The following is a 16,022-nucleotide window of genomic DNA, read 5'->3' as shown; positions in this document are numbered from 1 at the left end:
TGTCTGTGCTCTCTGTGTGTCAGGGTACCTGAGGTCTCTACCTCTGAGAGAGGTAGAGACTTAGTCGTTTATCCATCTAGACGAGCCGTTTCCTCCCTTCCTCGCGGTTCATCCGGTCACTTAAACGCTGGCCGCGAGGGATCCGCTTCCTTTTCTAACATGACGCTCGGTACGTGACGTCATGACGCCATCCCGAGTGACCTGTCACTCAATTGTCCGATATCTAATCAGGACTCGTCGGAGGCGTGTCTACTCTCGGAGTCAGGGTATTTAAGCTTGCTTCTCTCATCAGCTCATTGCCCTGTCATGGTTCTAGCTTGTCTAGTCACTCAGTGCTCCTGTATTCTAGTATTTCCTTTGGTTCTGACCCGGCTTGTTGTTCTACTCTGCTTATCTCTGTTATCCTTTGACCCGGCTTGTCTCTCGCTTACCTGTCTTCTCGTTCCCTCGACCTTGGCTTGTCTCTGACCATTCTTTACGGTACTACTTACGTTAGTCCGGCCATTCTAAGGTCCGGTATACGTATCTGGCTACTGTTTGTACTCTGCGTGTTGGATCCCTGTCCCGATCCTGACATTACGACAGGGCCAATGGATCCTGCAGGTACAAACAGTCAGCCTGGGCCTTCCGACCTCAGGTTTGACGCCATGGAACACAGGATGGATCAGATGGCTCTAGCACTACAGGCGCTATTGTCTCGTGCTAGTAACCCACCAGAGGAGACACGTACTCCTTCGATTTCTCCTGTAAGTTCAGGTCTAGAGGTAGCCACTGTAGGTGCTTCTTCTCGTATTACCCCACCAGTACGTTATGGCGGTTCCCCTGAGAAGTGTCGTGGCTTTTTGAACCAGATCAGCATCCATTTCGAATTACAACCCCGCTCCTTTCCTACAGATAGAGCGAAGGTTGGATTTATTGTTACGTTACTCATTGAGAAAGCTCTGAGATGGGCCAATCCTTTATGGGAGAATGATAACCCGTTAGTCTATAATTATAATGCCTTTGTAGCTGCTTTTAGAAGAACTTTTGACCCTCCTGGTAGAAAGGTCAATGCAGCTAGATTACTGTTGCGCCTTAGACAGGAGAGTCGAACACTAGTGGATTATGCACTAGAGTTCAGGTCCTTGGCGGCAGAAGTTAAATGGAACGAACAGGCTTATATAGATGTATTTTTGAATGGGCTATCAGATGTAATCCTTGACGAGGTCGCTACTAGAGAGCTCCCTGAGAATTTGGAGGATTTAATTTCTTTTATCTCTCGCATTGATGAACGCTTAAGAGAGAGGCAGAACACTCGAGACAGGTCCCGTAGACCCTCCTTTAAACTAGCTCCTGCATTTCAAAATTCTGAGATCGAAACCTTACGTTTTCCAGAGCCTATGCAGATAGGTAATACTCACCTCACAGAGGAGGATAGACAGTACAGGAGAAGGGAGGGTTTATGTATGTACTGTGGAGTCAGAGGTCACCTACGCCTAAATTGTCCTAATCGTTCGGGAAACGCTCGCACCAAAGTTTCTCTAGAGGACAGGCCTTGGGTGTATCTATTTTGTCCTCTATTCACAATTATAAAGATCACAGGTTTCTGTTACCCGTTTCTTTGACTTGGGGGAAGGGAGTATTAAAAACCATGGCTTTGATCGATTCTGGAGCTGCTGAAAGCTTTATCGACCAACTTTTTGTTACCAAGAATGCGATTCCATCCCAGTTAAGGGAGACACCTCTGGCCGTTGAGGCCATAGATGGTAGACCTTTACTTGAGCCTGTTATTTTCCGTGAGACCATACCGGTTAATTTAACTGTTGGTATCTTACACGAGGAGGATCTATCCCTATTGATTATTTCCTCTCCTTCTATTCCCATAGTCCTGGGGTACTCCTGGTTAAAGAGACATAATCCTATCATTGATTGGGAGTTAGGGGAGATAGTCTCATGGGGCCAGAATTGTCAAGAGAGATGTTTGCGGAGGGTCTCGCCTCTTTGCCTAGCTAACACCTCGGCTAACTTCTCCAACCCTACAGAGACACAAATACCGCCTCAGTACCTGGATTTAAAGGCAGTATTTTGATTGCAAGATTAACCTACTCCCTGGTACCATGCCTCCCAGGGGTCATGTATACCCATTATCTACTAAAGAGAACTCAGTTCTAGAGGAATATATTCACGAGAATTTAGACAAGGGGTTCATTAGGAGATCCTCCTCTCCTGCCGGGGCTGTATTTTTTTTTGTTAAAAAGAAGGATGGTACTCTTAGACCTTGTATTGATTATCGAGGTCTGAACAAGATAACCATTAGGAATGCTTATCCCATTCCTTTGATTACCGAACTCTTCGATCGTTTAAAGGGTTCTAAAATTTTCACCAAGTTAGACCTCAGAGGGGCATATAACCTGGTGAGAATCCAACAGGATCACGAGTGGATGACGGCGTTCAATACTCGATATGGTCACTATGAGTATACAGTAATGCCTTTTGGGTTATGTAATGCACCGGCTGTATTCCAGGATCTAATTAATGAGGTTCTTAGGGAATTTCAGCATGATTGTGTTATTGTATACCTGGATGATATACTCATACATTCTAGAGAGATTGAGACTCACCACAAACAAGTCAGAAGGGTTTTGCACAAACTTCTTCAACATGGCCTGTACTGCAAATTGGAGAAATGTAGCTTCGATCAATCCCAAGTAAACTTCCTTGGTTATGTGATCTCTGGGGAGGGATTTAAGATGGATCCGGATAAACTCCAGTCCATCCTAGATTGGCCTTTACCTAAGGGTCTCAAGGCCGTTCAGAGATTTATTGGATTCTCCAATTATTATAGGCGCTTTATTAAGGGATACTCTTCTATTATCGCGCCTATCACCAATATGACCAAACAGGGGGCTGATACTAAGAATTGGTCTACGGAAGCTCTTCTTGCTTTCAAAACTCTCAAGGAGCTTTTTGCTTCCGCTCCAATTTTAGTTCACCCTGATACTACTCTGCCTTTCTTACTTGAGGTAGACGCCTCAGAGACTGGTATAGGTGCTATCCTATCTCAAAGGTTAGGCGTGGATAAACCGTTACATCCATGTGGATTTTTTTCTAAAAAATTATCTGGTGCTGAGAGCAGATATGACATTGGTGACAGAGAACTACTAGCTGTTATCAAGGCTTTAAAGGAATGGAGACATTTATTGGAAGGGACATTACATCCTGTTACTATTTTAACGGACCACAAGAACTTGTCCTATATTGGAGAGGCCAAGCGATTGTCTTCCAGGCAAGCTCGTTGGTCGTTATTCCTCACCCATTTCAATTACGTTCTCACTTATAGGCCTGGTTCGAAGAATTCTAAAGCCGATGCCCTATCTCGCCAATATGAACCTTCTGCTTCACCTGAACCGGTTCTGTCCTCTATAGTACCTAAATGCAATATTATTGCTAACACAAGTCTCAAAATCCATTCTCCGTTACTTGCCCAGATCATGAAGTCACAACATCTGGCACCTGGACGGACTCCTGAGGGAAGAAACTTTGTCCCTCCTGAACTCCAACTGGAGCTCTTACAGTGTTTCCACGAAAGTAAGGTGGCTGGTCATCCTGGCATTCGCAAGACATATTCCCTGATCTCCTAGGATTTCTGGTGGCCTTCCTTACGATAGGACATTGAGGAGTTCATCGGAGCTTGTGAGACTTGTACCAAGACTAAACAACCTCATACATCTCCATGTGGTCTGTTGCACCCCTTGGACATTCCAGAGAAACCATGGTCCTGTTTGGCCATGGACTTTATTGTGGATTTACCTGCTTCCAAGAGACAGACTGTTATTCTCACGGTGGTTGATAGATTCACTAAGATGGCTCATTTCGTGCCGTTACCTAAACTCCCGACTTCTCCTGAATTGGCGGAGATTTTCGCGAGAGAGGTTTTTCGCTTGCATGGGATACCTTCTGAAATTGTTTCTGATAGAGGCTCTCAATTTGTCTCACGATTCTGGAGATCCTTCTGTTCTCAATTAGGCATCAAATTGAACTTTTCCTCTGCCTATCACCCTCAGTCTAACGGAGCCGCTGAACGTACCAATCAAAAGATTGAACAATATCTGCGCTGCTTTGTTTCCGAACACCAGGACGATTGGGTCGGTTTGATTCCTTGGGCGGAGTTCGCACACAATAATCTCGTTTGTGATTCTACTCGTTCTAGCCCCTTCTTCATGAACTATGGCTTTCATCCTTCCATTTTTCCTTCGGTCTCTTCTTCCCAAGGAGTACCGTCGGTTGATGATCATGTCGCCAATCTGAAGAAGTTGTGGGATCAGACTCGTCAAATTCTCCTGCATAATTCTATGTTGTTCAAAAAACACGCTGATAAGCACAGAAGGGCGGCTCCAGTTTTTGTTCCTGGGGATAGAGTATGGTTGAGTACTAAGAACATTCGTTTAAAAGTTCCCTCTATGAAATTTGCTCCTCGTTACATAGGTCCTTACAGGGTTCTGACTCGTATCAACACGGTTGCGTATCGCCTGGCTCTGCCCTCTGCCTTACGCATCCCCAACTCCTTTCATGTGTCTTTGCTGAAACCGCTAATTTGCAACAGATTTTCCTCTACGGTTTCCTCACCTCGTTCGGTTCAGGTGGAGGGTCAGGAGGAGTACGAGGTCAATTCCATTATCGATTCCCGATTCTCCCGGGGGAGGCTACAATATCTGGTCAACTGGAAGGGATATGGTCCTGAGGAGAGGAGTTGGGTACCTCAAGAGGATGTTCATGCTCCCCGCCTTCGCAGGGCGTTTCACTCTCGCTTCCCATCTCGTCCCGGTTCCTTCCGCCCGGTGGGCGTATCTGAGAGGGGGGGTACTGTCAGGGTACCTGAGGTCTCTACCTCTGAGAGAGGTAGAGACTTAGTCGTTTATCCATCTAGACGAGCCGTTTCCTCCCTTCCTCACGGTTCATCCGGTCACTTAAACGCTGGCCGCGAGGGATCCGCTTCCTTTTCTAACATGACGCTCGGTACGTGACGTCATGACGCCATCCCGAGTGACCTGTCACTCAATTGTCCGATATCTAATCAGGACTCGTCTGAGGCGTGTCTACTCTCGGAGTCAGGGTATTTAAGCTTGCTTCTCTCATCAGCTCATTGCCCTGTCGTGGTTCTAGCTTGTCTAGTCACTCAGTGCTCCTGTATTCTAGTATTTCCTTTGGTTCTGACCCGGCTTGTTGTTCTACTCTGCTTATCTCTGTTATCCTTTGACCCGGCTTGTCTCTCGCTTACCTGTCTTCTCGTTCCCTCGACCTTGGCTTGTCTCTGACCATTCTTTACGGTACTACTTACGTTAGTCCGGCCATTCTAAGGTCCGGTATACGTATCTGGCTACTGTTTGTACTCTGCGTGTTGGATCCCTGTCCCGATCCTGACACTGTGGTGTGTAGCTGCTCCCCCCATGGATCAGTGAGTAGAGAGAGGCAGGGAGATGCTGTAACTTCCTATCCCTGCCTCTCTCCATACACAGTGACCCCTACTGGCCGGTGCTGGTATTGCAGAGTTATAACTGAGAAAAATATTTGCATTTATATTACCGGTATTACTGCAATCCCGTCACGGCCAGGGAGCCTGAAATACTATAATAAGAGTAGTGTGTGTTTTTTTTTTAATGGGCCTATTCCATGGGCCTGGGCCTGGAGCTGCAGCTCCATCAGCCCCTATGTTAATCCGGCCCTGCCCCTAGGCAAGCTAAGGGCATATCGCTTGATGACATGTTTCGCCTACCCAAACCTCTTTATTTTTCACCTTTCTTTCTCATTTTATGTTACTTTATACATTCATGTTTTGCAACTTCACTACTGCCTTTTGTGCCATGATTACCTGGGCATGTGTCGGCCAAGTCCGTGCAATTCACGACCATGGTAGCTCCCTAGATAACATCTACCCCCAGCTCCAAGTACATGACTCGCTACGTTTAGCTAATCTGAGGAGCTGTTTTCCCTACCAAGCTAAGATTTTTACTGTTTAACATATTCTCTTTAGTTCTTTACCATACTTTAATCAATATTGTGTCATCCCATATACTGTACTCTCATCTAGGTTTGTTATATATGTTAGCACACAGTTAATGTTCCACTTTACTAAAACAAAAACCACACTCTGACCGTTACTCTTTTATTGAAATGACGTGAAAATCTTTGTCCGAATGTGGAATAAATAAAGAATAAAAAAACAGAACAAAAAAAAAAAACCACTTCTGAATAAAATAAATACCACGCCGCAATGCAAACAAAATCCATCTTCACCAATGGATGCCTTTCCACACTAATTAGCCAACCAATCAGAGTGCTTACAGCCAAGTCTCAAGAGAAATGTAACTAAACTGCTTTGCCTTCTTAATATACTACATGCGTTATGTCATACATATACGTAAATATTGTTAGGACCTTTGCAACCCATTCTTTTTTCTGAGGAGTAACTTCTTGCCACAGTTACTTATATGTATTATTTTAACTTTTGCAAAATTCTGCAGAGTATGTAGGCACGATATAAATACAAACAGCAATACACATGTCATAAACTGTATTTGTTATGGTTTTTCAATGCATTGATTTTTGTTTTTTTGTCCTCAGTTAGTGCCACTGTCAGATTTTCAGAAACACAGTGCATCAACTGTAGATCTGTCCACATGTTTCACGCAAATGGGACGCACATGGAAACAGCTAGACTGGCCTGATCCAGAGGAGGCATTCATGATCATGGTTAAATTCACAGAGGTGAGGAAGAGAAGAGCAAGCTTTTCATCAGATGGTTATTGACATAGTCTGTGTTTTATTCATGTTTGTGTAATGCCCTGACACTGCTCCTTTAGTGAGAGGAATACACATATTAATTGGCGGTAAGAATACAAAAAATTTATTCCTAGTGCTCTAATCACTGCAAGGGTTAAAAGAGGTCTCCCCCTCATGTTAGACGATGTGAGCAAAGATATGATCCACACAAAACGCCTATTCTATGAAAAGTCCAATAAAATGGACACACTACTAGCATGGGCCCTCAGACCCAAACGCATAGTGGCGAATCTCACGGTAATAAAAGACACCCAGGGAAAAGCCCTAAACAACCCTATAGATACCAATACGGAATTCACAAAATTTCTCGCCAAGGTATATAATCACTCCCCCACCCTATCGAGTGTAAACAGCACATACACGGCACAAATTGTAGCCTTCCTACAGAGTGCCAAGTTGCCGCCACTTCCAGCGGACGTAACTGCACACCTAGGGGCACCTATGGAAAACGATGAAAAAGAAAGAGCCATAACTGACCTTAAAGGAAGAAAGGCCCCGGGCCCTTATGGGTTCGATGGATCCTATTACAAGACCTTCAGGGAAGACCTAATTCCCCACCTAGCCAACTTGTACAAAACATGGACTGAAAATGACTCGCCCAACCCTGACCTCTCCACAGCAGACATAACCCTCATCTCTAAACCGGACAGCGATAACTCGAATGAAGCAAACTACCACCCCATCTCCCTTATTAATTTTGATTTGAAGGTATATGCCAAGATCCTTGCCACACGACCAGCCAGACAACTTTACGAAAATACGAGACGAGCAACTGACTTGATATGGTGGGCCAAAAAGACACGCATGCCCTCTCTGGTCCTTTCTTTGGACGTGGAGAAGGCGTTCGACGGAATCCAATGGCCCTACCTGTTTGCACTCCTCAGAGAGTTGCGGCTCCCCCCCATGTTTGTCAGAGCGGTCCAAGTACTGTACACTAACCCAAGAGCCCAAATAGTGGTACCGGGAGCGCCTCCGCTTCCGTTCGAGCTAAAAAACGGCACCCGCCAAGGCTGCCCTCTATCCCCTCTCCTGTTCATACTGGCGCTGGAACCCTTACTGCACCTAATCAGAGTGAATTGAAATATAAAAGGGATACGGGTTGCACCTGAAGAATTAAAAATCTCAGCGTATGCAGATGACATACTGCTCACCATCACAGACCCTAAAGAATCAATCCCTCACATCCTTGACATTTTAGACGCATATCGACAGGTGTCAGGATACTAAATAAATCTAGAAAAGTCAGTTGGCATGCCACTGGGAGTCTCAGACACAGACGTCCGCTGGCTACAACATGCGACAGAACAAAAAATTAGCACACATCCCATCAAGTACCTGGGTGTCAGACTTACACAAAACCACACTGACCTATACGCTGAAAACCACCTACGACTAATACATACTTTACGGATGGACTTAGACAAATGGTACGAGAAGCCCATCGCCTGGCTGGGGAGATTACACACTATTAAGATGAACCTCCTTCCACGTCTCCTGTACCTCTTCCAGGCGCTGCCAGTAGCAGTAACCTAAAACGAAATAAACCATGCAGGAATAAGATTTAGTAACATACTAGGGCCTCAAGCAACTAACACAGACATGTATGCATAGCCAGGGGTACCCCTACAACTACCTTCCCCATGAAGGAGCATGGCCTCCCAGCCGATCGAAAGCTAAACGAAGGGAGAAATTTATTTTATGTATGTTTAAAAAGTGAAGAAATGTGACAGACTATGAACATACTTGTTGTATAAGATACGCACCTACTAAACTATGCTAACATCGGCTTCTGCGCAAGCCAAAACAATGAATGAATACTATGCCTTGATACATGTCATGACCTAAATAAAGAATGTAAAAAAAAAAAAGAGGTCTCCCCGCGACAGTAGATGATCTTAACCAATCAAATGCTTTCACATAGGAAAGCATTGAGAAACAAGTGCGCATGTGCGGCAACATGCCACGCTGAGCCAATCAGATGGCATCTCTGCTATTTTAGAAAGCGACTCTAGTGGCTGTTGACAACCACTAGAGGCGGGTTAACTCTGCAAAGCAAATGTTTTCAACTGCAGGGTTAAAAGGGGGCAGGGGTGGGGGCACATAGAACCCAAACCACGTCATTGAGATGAAGTGGTCTGGATTCCTATAGTGCTCCTTTAAGACGAGCTATAGGTTTATTTCTCTTTCATTTAAAAACACACCAATAAAGTATTAATATTTTCACCTGAGCAGTTGATGTTTTTCTCAGAAACATAGGAAAATAGGGATGTTTGTGGAAACATCTAACTAGTTCATATATATTCTACTCTCAAGACCTTCTCAACAAAATCAAGACACTTTCCAACTATGCATAGGGGTTTATTAACTAGAAATAGAAATTATGTGACTTGAAAAGCAACTTGCATAATTGAAGATAAAATACCTCGAAATATGTAATACCTTTAGAGTTTATTTCAATTCTGTATTTATTCATTTATTGCAAAATCTGTACAACTTCCATGTAGAGCAAAGTAAGTAGTCTTGATCTAAGCTGAACTATTCCTATTGACCATGTCACCTCATTCTGTAGGATATGTGCCGTATTGCCCTTACATACTGCTCACTGATTAAGAAACGAGCTGAAGAACTATCAGGTAGAGGAGACGCCGGAGGAGTTGCAAACAAGGTGATAATAAACAAATTGACATTTTTTTCAATTTACTTTTCTTTTTTTTATTGCCATAATAACATGAATTATTCCATTTTCTTTCTCAGCTGTGTCTTGTAGTAAATAATATTGAACAGTTGCGTTTGGTGGTGCGGTCGTTGCCAAAAAATTTGGAATGGGAAGTTCTAGAGCACAAAACGAGTAATGTTATAAGCCAAGAGCAATTCCAGCATACATTGAATGGACAACTCCAGATTGCTGTAGGATGTCTGGACCATGAGATCAGATTGGTGATACAAGCACTGGCTCAGAAAGTTAGTATTCCTTTCTTTGGGCCTCTAATCTCACTCTGCCTCCATTTTCCTTTCTACCTTTAATATTATCACTGTCTTCATTTTCATAGATTATTTGTTTCTCGTCAGTCTCAAGCACATTCTGTCTACACATATTCCTCTTTTTCTTTTCTCTGCGACACTCTTTGTTCCTTTTTTTTCACCACGTTCATGCAATCTCTCATATCTTTATTCTGTCTCTCTGTCACACAGCTTGTCTCTGGAATTGCTAAACACCTTCACTCTCTGGCTGCTTCAAATGACTCAAAAGATCCTAATGATGTGAGTATGGCTCTATTGCTAATTATTTAGTTCCCTTATTTATTCTCATACTAGTAATGCCCCCAATCCCATTATTCTTGCATTCCGTAAATGTGCTTCTCAGGATGCTAAACTCATAGTCCTTTCATTCCCTACAGTCTATTGTACCATTGATGAAGTTCCTGGAATCCGAGTTGCAGTATATGAACCAGAATCTAGTGCAGGAAAACTTCAATTGGTAAGAAATGTAACATCCCTCAACTCCCTTTGCGGAGTCACTGTCTCTCCTAAATTCACCAAAAACATTAAAGGTCCTTTCACATCCGACCATATTTGATACATCAATTATTAATGCACAAGCAAAAACCTTACTCCTTCATTTACTCTGAGATAGAAATGTATTTCCATAACCCCTTTCCCAAATGTAATGTCCTTAGTTCATCTTACTCCACTATCTGTACGTCTCTGTTGACATACTTGTTCCTTTATCTTTATCTTGCTGCAAAGTCACTACTTTCCCAACACCCTTTTCTTAATTGTTTATCTTCTTTCCTCTAACTCTCTGACTTCATGTTTGTTTACCCCCTTGCAGTCTCCTATCCCTGCTCTGGTCTCACATCCTTACAGTGATCTCCAGTCTGTCGAAACATTCCAGCTCCTCTCCCCGGTACTACCAGAGATTGCACACTGCGCTAAAGGTGAGGCCCTACGCTAAAATGCATACAAGATGGTAGAATATTAAGATTATGATGTATATGTAGCTAATGGACAGAGCATTTGATTTATCTAAATTGTGGACCTCTACCGGTGGTCCTAAACTTTGTGTTTAGACAGAAATTAAACCTTTGTGCATGGCATTAGTAATATATACTATAATAACATCTTTAAAAAAAATACCTTGGTTAGAAAACACAGGTTGAGTCAAATAACAATAAATATTATTATTATTATTATTTTTTTAAAGTACAACCGGATAAAATCCATGAGGTTTAAATGTGGACAATTCTTGATCTTAATGCAGCTGGGCTTCAATCCGCAGATACATACAAAAGAGAACAGAAATAAAAAACAATGGTGCAGATTTAAATAGCAAGTTGGCATACACAATTGAATAAAACCTGTGAATGCTGCTCACATTTGAAAGAGTTTAAAATCAGCTCAGATATTTACGTCATGCAGTATAATGGATCCAGTGTTAAGTATATATTCCTGATAGGTGACAACCAGTTGTGACCAATTGTGCATGAATAATACATTTCTCAGAAAAAAAATATAAAAACCAATAGTGTAATACTGCATATGTGAATAAATGTGAGAATAATAAGTAATACACTCACAATGAAGGAGCTCTCAACATAAGCTCAATGTATCAGGCATATGGTGGTACAAATTAAAGTTTCATAGGTATATTATTTGTTCTAGAATCTGGAGCTATGTTTCCATGCAGAAGGTTGTGGCCTGCAGCTGGAGAACCTTCATATATCCACTTTCACTGTAAGTTTATTGTGTACAAGTGCATTAACCTGCTTTTTAGCATGCTCTCTTCCGCTCATGTCCTCATCCCTCCCAGCACATCTCACTCAAATCATACACCTTCTTCCTTATATCATTTAACTTTTCAGCCTTTTAAATTCTTACCCAAAACTCCCCTACCATACCTATTCTTAATCCTTGACATTTTCTTCTACCCAACATACTTTGTTTGACTTTTTTCTCTCTTCCATGATGCCAGTGTGTTCTTTTCATTGTAGTTACTTCCTCTCTGAACTGTAATCTTAATCACATTATACCCCCATCCCAATATTTCTTCCCTCCTAGAACTTACCTTCCAGTTCAGCTCACACATCCTCATTCTTCTCCTAACTTAGGGGTAGGTAACTTTCGGCACTCCAAATGTTATGGACTACAACTTCCATAACAGACATAATGATGGCCTAGCATCAGGGGAGATGTAGTCCACAACATCTGGAGTGTCAAATGTTAACTACACCTGTCCTATCTCATTCTACAACTCTTTCTAAAGCATGTGACCATTCATGTACGATGTCTAGGAAATCACATTATCTTGGGAAACCACAACTGTTTATTTGTTTATCTTTAAAGGGAGCTGTTGCATCCTAGGATTTTAATAGTAATTTAACTTATCCCTTATCTTTAACAAATATGTATTTGTGAGCTGTGAACTGGGCTCCCTGTCAGTCATCATTATAAATGTTTCCCTTTTCTGCCACTGAATATAATTAGTGGAAGAGGAAAAACAGAAACAGTGTTTCTGTTTTCCTCTTAATTTGCATTTTATGCCATGGCTGTGCCCTAACTAAACTGAATTGTGATGTTACTTACAAAATCTTCAGAATATAAACATTTTACTTAAGTATTGAATGATTTTCAATGTTTTATTCAGTAATGACATTTTGATAGTGACATATACCCTTTAAAGGCATAGTAAACTTGCATAGTAAAACTGTTGATGTAAGAGACTGGAAATGCTCCAGTTATGCTAACTGCTGTCTTAACTGTTACTGTTTAATTGCCTTCATGATGCCGTGCAAGGCATGGGCATGTGAAAAGAAAATGTAATTTTACTTTAATCACCACCATATGTCTCCACTAAAACACCATGTAACTATTACAATTTAAAAAACCTCAGGATATTATTATTAAAAGAGCTAAACTTGCTATCGCTGGAATCCCGACACACTCTTCATCTTTCCAGCCTTGTGTATTAGAGCTTTTTTTGCCTGAGCAGAATGCTCTCCCCAGCTGTTCCGATCTCCTATAACCTCCGATCCAATTCTAGCACAATATTTAGCATACCGCAATACAAAAATAAAGTGGCTCGATCCTCATTTTCTTACATGGCAGCGCAATTATGGAATAATCTCATGGACACAGTCAATTCTTCATTCAATCTAAATTCTTTTAAGAGCTCTATGGCAATATAAGTCAGCACAGAATGCACGTGTCATGGTTGAATATATTTATTAGCTGTTATGTATTAAATGTATATATGTGTGTATGTGTATATATATTTATAGTTTGTATATTGTATTTTTGTAATATTGTATCTTATTGCAACAATGCAATGTTTTGTGGACCCAGGATATACTTGAAAACGAGATAAATTTCAATGTATCCGTCCTGGTAAAATATTTTCTAAATAAATTAATTATTCCCTGAAATAAAAAGTCTATGCACGTTAAGGCACACTTGGCATAAGCCCCAAATTATTTGACTTTAAGACACTCCAAGCACCATAACAACTATAGCGCAATGTCATTGTTATGGTACCTGGAGTGCCTTGGCGCATCACCTTTGTAAGTAGTCAAACTCTGAATGACTTGATCTTTTATCTGGGGACCGCTGCATGTTGCTAACCCGCCTTCACTTACTTACTCCACTACTACTTACAATGAGTGGGGGGTGGTCCTTGGGAATTCCTTGCACTATAACCACTACAATGAGTTTTATTAGTTGAATTACTTAAAGGGACACTATAGTCACCAGAACAACTACAGCTTATTGAATTTGTTCTGGGGAGTAGAATCATTACCTTCAGGCTGTTTGCTGTAAACACTGTCTTTTCAGAGAAAATGTGTTTACATTACAGCCTAGTGATAACTTCACTGGCCACTCCTCAGATGGCTGTTAGAGATCCTTCCTGGGTCATGGCTGCCTAAAATGCATCCAAACATTCAGTGTCTCCTCCCTCTGCATGCAGACACTGAACTTTCCTGATAGAGATTCATTGATTCAATTAATTTATATGAGGAGATGCTGATTGGCCAGGGCTGTGTTTGAATCATGCTGGCTCTGCCCCTGATCTGCCTCCTTTTCAGTCTCAGCCAATCATATGGGGAAGCATTGTGATTGGATCAGGCTACAACTTCTGATGATGTCAGCACACTGCTTGTTTTTCTGAGGCAAACAGCATGCAGAGTTACAGCTTCAGGCTTGCATACAGTAAGATTTTGCTATATTTATGGAGGCACGAGGGGCCAAGGGGGGCTAGATAGTGGTTTTAACACTATAGGGTCAGGAATACACGTTTGTGTTCCTGACCTTAAAGTGATCCTTTAATGTAAAACTAAAGTAAATATGACTGTAAACAAAATACCACATATTGGCACAGTATTACATTTTAGGCAGGAAGGGACATGCTATTTATTCAGGGTATGACAAAGTAGAGTATTATTATTATTACATTTTTTTTCAGTTTTTAGTTTTTGCTGTGGAGTCAGTGTTATTTAACTGAATTGCATATATTTTTTCACTTATTCTCTGCCTTGCAAGATTTCAATCTATTGCTATGTGTTACCAAACCTTAATGCAACTTATTCCTTCTGTGTAGGATCTGGAGAAAGAACTTCAGATTTGCTCTTCTTCCACTCGGAAAGTCATAGAGTGTTACTACCAGCAGCGGATCCAGCAGCAAGTAAGTGGCCCTTCATGAGATTACTCTGGAGCTAGTGTTTTTCAGGGAAAGGTTATATATGTAAAAGTCTCAGCAGAGAATGATTAACAATCCACAGGCTGGTGGCTCACCTTCATTCTTCAAAGAAATTTTGAATCAGGCTAAGCAGAATAATGGTACTGTGGCACCTGTCCAAACCCTGGTCCTTATGTTATCTCGCTCTGTGCAGAGCTGTGGATTAGTGGGGACTGGTGACATTTTACGTTGGGTGGGATCTGGATCTGACTCTGCCCCCTCTGTTCTAATTTACTGATGAATAGGAATATGTCTGTGTGGCACTATTACCTTAAAAATATTTAAATCTAGATCTAGATATTTTAAAGACAAAACAAACACATATCCCTATATTTCTATTCAGGAATGGAATTAATTAAACCATGAGCTGTCACCAAAGGATTACTTGTACTTTTTTTGACACCAGGGGCAGCAACCTATGGCACTCAAGGTGCCTTTGCACAGCACTTAAGGCTGCTGGAGCCAAATATGCTGTGACCTATCAGTCAGGAGTTCCAGTGGGACTTTAGATATCTGTTAGCTCAAACTGAGTGTTGATTGCAATACCACAATCAGTCACACACACACACACACACACAATGTAACATATCATACACACACACAATTCCACAATTCCACCATACACAGCCCACATCCATGGGTATCAAACACACTGCCACAAACTGCTCATGAACATATACAATATAACAACTCACATACGCACAAATACAACGCTGTAAAGCAACTGCAGCACCCGTAAATAACACAAGCATAATATGGGAACATACACACCTCAATTTAAAAATAGGACCGGTGCGCCAATAAACTTAAAGATCTTGTTTTGGCTCAGTACGACTAACACATTGCCTACCCCTGCACTACACCATATGGTATTTAAACTGTTAGTTGGTTAACCCCTTGTGAATAATATATTTTTCACTCACCATAACCACTGCAAGCAAGAGTGATTTAGATCTATTTAACTTTTGTTCTTCCGACCTCTAATTATAGAAATTTTCAACAGCATTCATTGCTACATAACTCCTTTGTTAGACTTCAAAAGTTTCATACTGCTCAGCAACATACAGTCAGTTAGTTAACCCTTTGTGAGTAAAATATATCCTAGGGATTCCTCATAGGTGGGGATTGCTTATTTTAATATATTGTTGTCTAATTTCATAGGTCCTAAAGTGCTTAGCAATTCTAATAGTTGGTTAACCCTTTGTGAACAATATGTCTTTCCTTTACCATAGCCACTTTAAGCAAGAGTGATTTAGATCTATTTAACTTTTGTTCCTCCTACCTCTAATTACAGAAATTTTAAGCAGCCTTGATTGCTACAGAACTCTTTCTACCCCTCTTACATTGCAGAGCTTATTAGCTTCTGTTCTCTACTCTGTATGTACTTATAAGTTTCCTTTTCTGTTGTGGTTTTGCTATATATTTGTAATTATTATCTAATAAACGGAATTTTGTAATCATATAGAATAATACA

General features: G+C 41.5%; 1 protein-coding gene across 2 annotated transcripts in view; it reads left to right on the top strand.

Moving 5' to 3' along the window:
* UNC13D (unc-13 homolog D) overlaps nt 1-16,022 on the top strand; it is a 111,964-nt gene that overhangs the window by 76,754 nt on the left and 19,188 nt on the right. For both annotated transcript variants that reach the window (XM_063459045.1, XM_063459046.1), the window contains exons 22-29: nt 6,601-6,744; nt 9,389-9,484; nt 9,574-9,780; nt 10,012-10,080; nt 10,218-10,297; nt 10,652-10,757; nt 11,482-11,553; nt 14,411-14,494. In XM_063459045.1, coding sequence (XP_063315115.1) covers nt 6,601-6,744; nt 9,389-9,484; nt 9,574-9,780; nt 10,012-10,080; nt 10,218-10,297; nt 10,652-10,757; nt 11,482-11,553; nt 14,411-14,494 — 858 coding nt within the window. The remainder of the gene's footprint in view (nt 1-6,600; nt 6,745-9,388; nt 9,485-9,573; nt 9,781-10,011; nt 10,081-10,217; nt 10,298-10,651; nt 10,758-11,481; nt 11,554-14,410; nt 14,495-16,022) is intronic.

Source organism: Pelobates fuscus, chromosome 6, assembly GCF_036172605.1.
Source record: "Pelobates fuscus isolate aPelFus1 chromosome 6, aPelFus1.pri, whole genome shotgun sequence".
Taxonomy (NCBI): domain Eukaryota; kingdom Metazoa; phylum Chordata; class Amphibia; order Anura; family Pelobatidae; genus Pelobates; species Pelobates fuscus.
This window is presented reverse-complemented; position numbering and strand designations above follow the sequence as displayed.